The sequence below is a fragment of the Entelurus aequoreus genome, linkage group LG22 (genome assembly GCF_033978785.1).
Source record: "Entelurus aequoreus isolate RoL-2023_Sb linkage group LG22, RoL_Eaeq_v1.1, whole genome shotgun sequence".
In the NCBI taxonomy this organism is placed as follows: Eukaryota; Metazoa; Chordata; class Actinopteri; order Syngnathiformes; family Syngnathidae; genus Entelurus; species Entelurus aequoreus.
This window is the reverse complement of record NC_084752.1, coordinates 9949474-9960753: the sequence shown is the minus strand read 5'-3', so window position 1 is coordinate 9960753 and position 11280 is coordinate 9949474. Positions and strand designations below refer to the sequence as shown.

Genomic DNA, 11280 nt, shown 5'->3' with positions numbered 1-11280 from the left:
ATTTAATGGGATTTAGCGATTAGGAGTGACAGATTGTTTGGTAAACGTATAGCATGTTCTATATGTTATAGTTATTTGAATGACTCTTACCATAATATGTTACGTTAACATACCAGGCACGTTCTCAGTTGGTTATTTATGCCTCATATAACGTACACTTATTCAGCCTGTTGTTCCATCCATCCATTTTCTACCGCTTATTCCCTTCGGGGTCGCGGGAGCGCTGGAGCCTATCTCAGCTACAATCGGGCGGAAGGCGGGGTACACCCTGGACAAGTCGCCACCTCATCGCAGGGCCTGTTGTTCACTATTCTTTATTTATTTTAAATTGCCTTTCAAATGTCTATTCTTGGTGTTGGCTTTTATCAAATACATTTCCCCCAAAAATGCGACTTATACTCCAGTGCGACTTATATATGTTTTTTCCTTCTTTATTATGCATTTTCGGCCGGTGCGACTTATACTCCGAAAAATACGGTACTTCGTTTTCATTTAGTGTACTCGGGAACAGGCACAGTGCGCTCAACCGGTAAGTTCGCTGATATTAGCTTTCTGCTCTTTCATTAGAAAATGTGCAAATGTACTGATTTTTACGGAAGAAAAATGTTAAACGATTGTAATCGCACAGAAAATATTAATATATTTAGTTTTAATATAGCAAAGATGGATATAAAAACAATATTACAAGAGTTTGGATGAAGTCTGTACGCACACACCATTCAAATATAATAAACATAGTTGTAAGTAGTCAAAGTACTTGTGTGTAGTAATACTGTGGTAGTTGAAATAGTCGTAATATAAGTAGTAAACTAGTAGTTGTAGGTACAGTAGTACTATTAGTGGGTCGTGTCTCTTTAAGAGCAGATGACGTAGTGCTTGGGAATGAAATCACGTGACCCAAACAGCTGAACACAGAAGAAAACAAGCGAGGAAGGACTAGATTAATACGGTACTATATAGGTGTACACGGTACTATGTAGGTGTATACGGTACTATGTAGGTGTATACGGTACTATATAGGTGTATACGGTGGTATAAAAATATTACGTGTATTGTGGCTAAATTTGACCGGAAGTACAAATATGGGCACTTCACTACACCAACGTTGAACATCGAAACATTATTTCAAGAGGCGCCGGTTTCCATTCTGGTGAGTCAGCGTTTAAATGACATTTAAAATGTGGAAAAGTGCTAAATGAAAGTGTTTCTGCCGAGTATGCGATTAAATATACATGTATTGTTTGTCGATATGAATATGTCAATGTTGCGCGTTGACGTGATTCAAAGCCCCATAAAATAAAGTGCTAAATCATCACAACCTGTCGGGTCTGCTTCTCGAACCTAGTACTTCTACTACCGTGTATTAATACTCAACATGCCATGTACTGTGTGTATTAGTACTACACAAGTCATATACTATGTATATTAGTACTACACAAGTCATATACTATGTGTTATAGTACTACACAAGTCCTATGTTGGCTCTGCTTCTCGACCCAAGTATTTCAGTGTATTAGTACTCAACAAGCCATATACTGTGTATTAGTACTACACAAGTCATATACTATGTGTATTAGTACTACACAAGCCATATACTAGTTAGTATTAGTACTACACGAGCCATATAGTATCTGTATTAGTTCTATACAAGTCATATACTAGTGAGTAGGCCTATTAGTACTACACAAGCCATATAGTACCTGTATTAGTACAACACAAGTCCTATACTAGTGTGTATTAGTACTACACAAGCCATATAGTACCTGTATTAGTACTACACAAGTCATATACTATGTGTATTAGTGCTACACAAGTCATATACTATGTGTATTAGTACTACACAAGTCATATACCATGTGTATTAGTACTACACAAGCCATATACTAGTGAGTATTAGTACTACAAAAGCCATATAGTACCTGTATTAGTACTACACAAGTCATATACTAGTGAGTATTAGTACTACACAAGTCATATACTAGTGAGTATTAGTACTACACAAGCCATATAGTACATGTATTAGTACTACACAAGTCATATACTACTGAGTATTAGTACTACACAAGTCATATACTAGTGTGTATTAGTACTACACAAGCCATATAGTACCTGTATTAGTACTACACAAGTCATATACTAGTGTGTATTAGTACTACACAAGTCCTGTACTAAGTATTTTAATACTATGCAAGTCACTTACTTTTCTTATTATTGTTCATATCATTTTAATGTTTTCATATGTTAATATCATGTTAATATAATTTTAATATTTAATATGTTCATATCATTTTTATATCATGTTCATATAATACGTTTATATCATTTTGATGTGTTGATATCATGTTAATATGTTCATATCATTTAATATCATATTCATACCATTTTGGTATTATTCAATATGTTCATATAATTTTAATATTTAATATGGCCATATCATTTTATTATCATGTTCATGTTATTTTAATACGTTCATCTCATTTTAATGTGTTCATATCATGTAAATACATTCATATAATTTAATATCATTAACATTGTTCATATCATGTTCATATCATTTATTATGTTATTATTATGTTGATATAGTTTTAATATCATGTTCATATCATTTTAATATAATTTAATATGTTAATATGTCCATATATTCATGTATCATGTTCATATGTTAATATGTTCACATCATGTTAATATCTTGTTCATATAATTGTAATATTTAATATGTTTATATGTTAATATCATGTTCATTTAATTTAAATATTTAATATGTTCATATCATGTTAATATCATGTTCATATAATTGTAATATTGAATATGTTCATATTTTAATATGTTGATATCATATAATACGTTCATATCATTTTGATTTGTTGATATCATGTTAATATGTTCATATCATTTAATATTATATGCATATTATTTTGGTATTATTCAATATGTCCATATAATTTATTATCATGTTCATATATTTTTTTATATTATTTCATGTTTATATCATTTCAATATCATGTTCATCTAATCGTAATATCATTTAAAACGTTCATATCATGTTCATATGTTCATATCATGTTCATATGTTCTTTCCATATTCATATCATGTTCATACGTTTTTATGTTCATATCATGTTCATATGTTCATATGTTTATATGTTCATATCATGTTCATATGTTTATATGTTCATATCATGTTCATACTGTATTATGTTCATATCATGTTCATACTGTATTATGTTCATCTCATGTTAATATGTTCATATCATGTTTACATGTTCATATCATGTTAATATGTTCATATCATGTTCATAAACATACTAATACAAAATATACTGTGAAACCTACTAAATACTTTAAAAATTACTAAATACTTTACCTTTTTGTTTTGCTTTGCGTCACAATAATGTCTCGCTTGAAATGTTTACTAATAATAAAAGTGTCAATGTTGACCAACAAACGTATTCTGACGCTGATTGTGTCCGATCATCGCTTCTATACATTATTTGCATTATTATCACTTCCTTCATTTGCATAATCATCACTTCAAATGCTCACTGTGAATAACGTGTGAGCAATTTTAGTACTTAGTTCCGGTACTTAAAGTTCGTTGGTGGCTGAATAGCCCTATCCTGGATACACAAACCCTACTGCAGGTAGGGCATGTAAATGTGGTGGTGGTGGTGGAAACGGCAACCGTAGGTGTATTCCTCCTGAGGCTTCTCTCCTGTCTCCTGGCTGTCCTATCCTCCTCCAGCAGGCGGGTGCCATGCTGACGCCAGGTGTTACGATCAGCAGCCACACCCTCCAGGGCCTCAGGTCTGATTTTACACTTCCTTAGTGCAGTCTTCAGCTGGTCTTTATATCGTTTATTCTGCCCTCCAGCAGAGCGACGACCATGGTGTAGCTGGTCGTATAACACTTTGCGAGGCAGGCGGTCTGAGGGCATCCTAACTACGTGGCCCAGCCATCGTAGTTGGTGCAGGGTGATCATGGCCTCAATAAATAAATACTCCTGCAGTTGGTTTTTGAGAGTATTTCAGAATGAGGCACACGATCACGCCATGTAATCCCCAGGATGCGCTGAAGGCAGCGTATGTGGAACTGCTCTAGGGCCTTGATGTGGTGGCTGTAGGTTACCCAGGCTTCACAGCTGTAGAGGAGGGTAGTGAGGCAGATAGCTTGATAGACAGAGACCTTTGTGTGGAGATGAAGGTTCTTGTTTTGGAAGACCCGACGCCTGAGTCTCCCAAAAGCTGCCACTGACTGCTTGATCCTGTTCTGGACCTCACTATCAACAGTGTTGTCATTCGAAAGAATGCTCCCCAGTTATCTGAAGGATGGGACGATTGCTATTTGTTCTCCAGAAACAGTGAAGACAGGTGATGTAGATGGCTTGTTGGAGCTCCACTGACAAACTACTTCCGTCTTGCTGGTGTTGACGGTCAGTCCCATCCTGCTGTACGCTCTCACCGTAGCAGCAAGAACAGACTGGAGGTCTTGTGGGCTGTGAGATACAAGAACACAGTCATCTGCGTACTGCATCTCAACAATTCTCTCCCTCTGCAGTTTGGTGGTAGCCTGAATCCTCCTGATATTAAAGAGGTCGCCATCTCGACAAAAGTCCACTGTCACACCGCTGCTGTCCTCAATCTCCTTGTGGAGAAGCTTGGTAACACATAGCAAGAAGATGTTGAAAAGCACTGATGCTAGTACACACCCCTGCCTTGCTCCTGTATGTACAGGGAAGGGGGCAGATTCTTGACCTCCTATGGTCACTCGAGCAGTCATTCCATCATGAAACTGACGGAGGATGTTAACTAACTTAATGGGACAGCCAAACTTGAGGAGGACTTCCCATAGAAGTTCTCTGAACAGTGTCGAAGGCTTTGGTGAGGTCGACAAAGGCCATGAATAGGTCCTGATGTTGTTCCCTACATTTTTCCTGCAGCTGTCTAGCTGTGAAAATCATGTCCACTGTACTCCTACTCTTTCTAAACCCGCACTGTGATTCAGGCAGTATCGACTCAGTGATGTTATTAATCAGCCTCTGGAACATCACTTTTGCCAGAACTTTACCGGCAACAGCAAGGAGTGAAATGCCCCTACTGTTGCCACAGACAGCCTTGTCACCCTTGTTCTTGTAGACAAATGAAGGTTTTTCGGTCATTGGAAAATTAAACGGTATTACTAACCATCGCAAATTATCATTACGCTGTTTATTGTTGCATCCCTCGTCCATTAACAAGTAAAAAGTCAAGGTCGGTCACGGCATGTTCTTGCCGCAAATGTTGGTAAATTTTTGGGGCATTATGGCAAATGACGAGGGCGGTCGCGGCAAATGCCGCGGTAAAATTCGAGCGCACATTTATATCAAAGTAATGTTGATGTTTTTTGTAGGTGTAGCAAGAAGGAGGAGGTTCCTGTGGCATGACGACGACATACAAAGGAAATAAAGCCTTAAAGGTGAGAGAGAACATAAAGCGTAAAGTTAATTTATCTCACTATTGGGACTACATACCACCAAGAAAACTACTCTTTAGTCCACAGTACTTTTCATTCTCATTTATTAGATTTTTTTTGTAATACACATGAGATGTCAACCTATCAATGCTCCTGTACTCCAACAAAGGAGTGATATCAATTTCATACCTTATGCAACTCAATTCTACTACAACACATCCCCACTCCCAACGTCCCATACATTACCACGGCGTCATGCCGACTGATGAATGCATTGTCACCATGCCTCATGTATATATGTTAATTCAAGGAATTGTTTCACCGAGTCCTAAAACAGAATTAATCAACTGGTTCCACCCAGTGTCTGCTGGTGACAGCCTGGAAAGACAGCTGACAGAAAGTAAAGACCCCAACGGGCATCTCATAGGTTAGTTGACAACAAATATCACTGAGGATAGAATACATTTATCCATAAAAAATACTTATCAACAAACCATGATCATGGAATACTTTGTATACAACAACACATACTTGTATTTATTATAACACATATATGATTTATTCACTGTCATTATTGAGTAAGAAATCACTTCCATGCACATGCTTAATAATCACACTTACTACAAGTACAATGCCTTTTTTGTCCTGGTTGTGGAACTTTACCATTCCTACACCATTGTAAGAGTACTGGAGGGTGTATGGGATTTTTCCCAACCGGTCCACATGTGCTTTGGGGTATTTAAATGGACATTCTATAGCTGTGTCCATTGGGGGTGCTCCAGGAGTACGAGATTCATGGTATGCTCCTGCGTGCTGTCCGATCCTTGTACAACCAGAATAGGAGCTTGTTTCCCATTGTCAGCAGTAAGTCGAGCCTGCCTCTGCCAAGGCTGCACTTTGTCACCAATTTTGTTTATAATTTGTTCTTGCCCTAGGTGGAGGAGTTCAAGTATCTCATTATTTTGTTGACGAGTGCGAGATTGGCTGGTGAATTGGCGCAGGGTCTGCAGTACTGCGGTTGAAAAGCGAGCTAAGCCAGAAGGCAAAGTTCTCCATTTACCAGTCGATCTAGATTACTATCTTCACGTATGATCAAGAACTTTGGGTGGGGACCCAGAGAGCAAGATCACGGATACAAATGGCCGAAATGAGTTTTCTCTGTAGCTGGTCAATAGACTCACTCTGAGAAATAGGATGAGGAACTTCATCATACGGGGGGAACTCTGAGTAAAACCATTGCTTTTTTGAGTCGAAAGGAGCCAGTTGAGGTAGCTTGGGCATCTAGTCCGAATGCCACCTGGAAACCTCCCTGGTGAGGTGTTCTGAGAATACCCAGCTGCAAGAGTAGACCTAGGACATGCTGGAGGGATTATGTCTCACAGCTGGCCTGAGAACCCCTGGGTACAGGAGGAAGTCAATGCACACTGGAAAGCCTGAACTGGACCTGAATAAGCAGAAAAAATGTATCCATATATTAAACTTTTTCTTTTTTCAGTTGATTTGAGGCTGTACAGCATAGGTGTTTATGATTTATATGCACTACTGATTGATATATTATGTATTCATCTTTTTGCAGGTCAAACGAGAGCCAGGTGAGAATGGCACCAGCTTGACAGACGACGAACTGGTGACCATGTCGGTGCGTGAGCTCAACCAGCACTTCCGAGGACTCTCCAAGGAAGAGATCCTACAACTGAAGCAGCGTCGACGCACCCTGAAGAATCGGGGCTATGCCGCCAGCTGCCGGGTAAAGCGAGTCTCTCAAAAGGAAGAGCTGGAAAATCAGAAGGCGCTGCTGCAAGAAGAAGTGGACAAACTGGCTAATGAGAATGCTTCCATGCGTCAGGAGGTGGACACTCTTAGGTCTAAGTATGAGGCCTTACAGACCTTTGCCAGGACCGTGGCCAGGAACCCCAGTGTGGGGGTCGGATTCAGGGCCGGCGTGGGAGGGGTAGCGTCGTCCATCATTGGTCAACTCAAACCAGGAAAGGTGGCAACGACGACAAGCGTGATTACAATAGTCAAGTCAAAAGCAGATGCACGGTCTTGAGGGGAATAGGTTGACTTGAGGGTTTTGAGGGATGTGTTTTCCACCTTTCCTCCTTCAGCATTCACCCATGGACACCTACCTGAAATCTGTGCAGGTGAGGAACCATACCTACCTAATCTCAGCACAAGTGAAAGACCATACCTACCTGAATTCAGTGTACATGAAGAACCATTAACACCTGTAGTCAGTGTACTTGAAGTGTACCTACCTGAAGTCAGCGCAGGTGAAGGACCATGCCTACCTGAAGTTAGCGCAGGTGAAGGGCCATACCTACCTGAAGTTAGCGCAGGTGAAGGGCCATACCTACCTGAATTCAGTGTACATGAAGAACCATTAACACCTGTAGTCAGTGTACTTGAAGTGTACCTACCTGAAGTCAGCGCAGGTGAAGGACCATGCCTACCTGAAGTTAGCGCAGGTGAAGGGCCATACCTACCTGAAGTTAGCGCAGGTGAAGGGCCATACCTACCTGAATTCAGTGTACATGAAGGACCATGCCTACCTGAAGTCAGTGTACATGAAGGACCGTACCTCCCTGAAGTTAGCGCAGGTGAGACACCATGCTGAAGTGAGGAATGATCCGATGACCATTTGGATTAATCATAATTCATCACAGGTTATTACTTGCATAATTTGAATCAACTTAAAAGAGCCCAATATTTTTTCACAAATGCAATTCTTATTGTCAAAATGTCATACAGGAATAATTCCCAAATGTTTTACTTAAATGCACGTCATTTATTTGTTGATCAATTGGTCACAATTTTATCTACAGTACAGTGAGGGTTTATTTTGAAGGGAAATTTGCTATAGAGCACACTATCACTGACACATGCATTGACCTGATGACTGACCGTACAACAACAACAACTTGCTTTCAGGTTAAAGTAGAGGATACTTCATTAAATTGCGTCTATACATTATTATGGCAATCATTTTTGGTGATTAATAACATGAGTTCACTGATATATATATATATATATATATATATATATATATATATATATATATATATATATATATATATATATATATATATATATATATATATATATATATACAGTACAGGCCAAAAGTTTGGACACACCTTCTCATTCAATGCGTTTTCTTTATTTTCATGACTATTTACATTGTAGATTGTCCCTGAAGGCATCAAAACTATGAATGAACACATGTGGAGTTATGTACTTTAAAAAAAAAGGTGAAATAACTGAAAACATATTTTATATTATAGTTTCTTCAAAATAGCCACCCTTTGCTCTGATTACTGCTTTGCACACTCTTGGCATTCTCTCGATGAGCTTCAAGAGGTAGTCACCTGACATGGTTTTGATGCCTTCAGTGACAATCTACAATGTAAATAGCTGTCAAAATTAACGAGTGAACTCATGTTGTATATATACAAACCCCAAAACCAGTGAAGTTGGTGCGTTGTGTAAATGGTAAATAAAAACAGAATACAATGATTTGCAAATCCTTTTCAACTTATATTCAATTGAATAGACTGCAAGGACAAGATACTTAGCCTTCAAACTGCAAATATTAGCTCATTTGGAATTGGATACCTGCAACATGTTTCAAAAAAGCTGGCACAAGAGGCAAAAAAAAGACTGAGAAAGTTGAGGAATGCTCATCAAACACTTATTTGGAACATCCCACAGGTGAACAGGCTAATTGGGAACAGGTGGGTGCCATGATTGGGTATAAAAGCAGCTTCCATGAAATGCTCAGTCATTCACAAACAAGGATGGGGCGAGGGTCACCACTTTGTGAACAAATGCGTGAGCAACGAGCTATTGCAAGGAAGTTAGGGATTTCACCATCTACGGTCTGTAATATCATCAAAAGGTTCAGAGAATCTAGAGAAATCACTGCATGTAACATTGAATGCCCGTGACCTTGGATCCCTCAGGCGGTACTGCATCAAAAACCGACATCAGTGTGTAACGGATATCACCACATGGGCTCAGGAAAACTACTGTCAGTGACTACAGGTCTTTGCTACATCTGTAAGTGCAAGTTAAAACTCTACTATGCAAAGCGAAAGCCATTTAGCAACAACACCCAGAAACGCAGCTGGCTTCGCTGGGCCCGAGCTTATCTAAAATGGACTGCTGCAAAGTGGAAAAGTGTTATGTGGTCTGACGAGTCCCACATTTCAAATTGATTTTGGAAACTGTGGACGTCGTGTCCTCCGGAACAAAGAGGAAAAGAACCATCCGGATTGTTATAGGGGCAAAGTTGAAAAGCCAGCATCTGTGATGGTATGGGGGTGTATTAGTGCCCAAGGCATGGGTAACTTACACATCTGTGAAGGCACCATTAATGCTGAAAGGTACATACAGGTTTTGGAGCAACATATGTTGCCATCCAAGCAACGTTATCATGGACGCCCCTGCTTATTTCAGCAAGACAATGCCAAGCCACGTGTTACAACAGTGTGGCTTCATAGTAAAAGAGTGCGGGTACTAGACTGGCCTGCCTGCCTGTAGTCCAGACCTGTCTCCCATTGAAAATGTGTGGCGCCTAAAATACCACAACGGAGACCCCGGACTGTTGAACAACTTAAGCTGTACATCAAGCAAGAATGGGAAAGAATTCCACCTGAAAAGCTTCAAAAATTGGTCTCCTCAGTTCCCAAACGCTTATTGAGTGTTGTTCAAATGTAACACAGTGGTAAAAATGCCCCTGTGACAACTTTTTTTACAATGTGTTGCTGCCATTAAATTCTAAGTTTATGATTATTTGCAAAAAAAAAAAAAAAGTTTCTCTGGTGGAACATTAAGTATCTCTCTGCAGTTTATTCAAAGAATATAAGTTGAAAAGGATTTGCAAATCATTAAGGGACATGTGGTTTGAAAATGGATGGATGGATGGATGGATTCTGTTTTTATTTACCATTCACACAACGTGCCAACTTCACTGGTTTTGGGTTTTGTACATATACAACGGTTGTTAATAGATTAAAATATTTAATCACAATGTGTCCAGAGTGAAGTTATAAATAATCACAGATAGAATGTTGTTTTAATCTTAAATGCAAATGTTTGCTCATCAAACATGTTTTTTTTTAAACAGCTCAGTAGAAAATGGACAGAAAAACTATTTTACACTCTTGCACACACACAGACACACACTGTGTCGCACACATGAATACCACTGCCAACACAGGTCTACTTTAATAACAAACTTATTATAAAAGAGTAAAAAATTAGCTGCTTCAACATAGTCACAGTGGTGGCTTTCGAAGGTCACGCATACGTACAAACGTTGGACGTGAATTCAGTGTTCGAAGTGAATTAATCTTTGGACGTGAATTAATTTTTTCATGTCAATTAATCGTCGGATGTGAATAAATCTTTGGCTGTAAATCAAGTGTCTAAAGTGAATTCATCTTTGGATGTGAATTGATTGTTGGATGTAAATAAATTGTTTTGTGTGAGTTAATATTTGGATGTGAATCAATCGTTGAAAGTGAATTTAATCGTTGGACGTGAATGAATCATTAGATGTGAGTTAATAACGCAATAATGACCAGTCTGCAAGCTGTAGTCACCGTTTAGTTTCAGTCTATTGTAGTTGTCCAGGCTGTGTGTCGTCAACTTGGTGCAGATTGTCTGGCTAGCAAGTAAATGGTCTTTGAGACTTGATCATTTCACTAAGGCCGCAACGATTAATCGTTTAAATCGATTAATTTGATTAGAAAAAAAGCTTTGACTTATTGCTTTGAGTAATCGTTTAATGAGGGGGGGGGGGGATGTTATGGTATTTATTTATTTATT

At 38.8% G+C, this 11280-nt stretch overlaps 1 protein-coding gene across 2 annotated transcripts; it reads left to right on the top strand.

Moving 5' to 3' along the window:
* The first annotated feature begins 421 nt into the window (after window positions 1-421).
* Window positions 422-8470, top strand: mafgb (v-maf avian musculoaponeurotic fibrosarcoma oncogene homolog Gb). Of its 2 annotated transcripts, XM_062033535.1 has the most exons (3): window positions 422-1150; window positions 5386-5451; window positions 7025-8470. In XM_062033535.1, the coding sequence occupies exons 2-3, from the start codon at window positions 5416-5418 to the stop codon at window positions 7496-7498; spliced, it is 510 nt and encodes a 169-aa protein (XP_061889519.1). In that variant the 5' UTR covers window positions 422-1150; window positions 5386-5415; the 3' UTR covers window positions 7499-8470. The 2 variants fall into 2 exon arrangements, with proteins under 2 accessions (XP_061889519.1, XP_061889520.1); XM_062033536.1 differs by lacking the exon at window positions 5386-5451.
* The last annotated feature ends 2810 nt before the right edge of the window (window positions 8471-11280 follow it).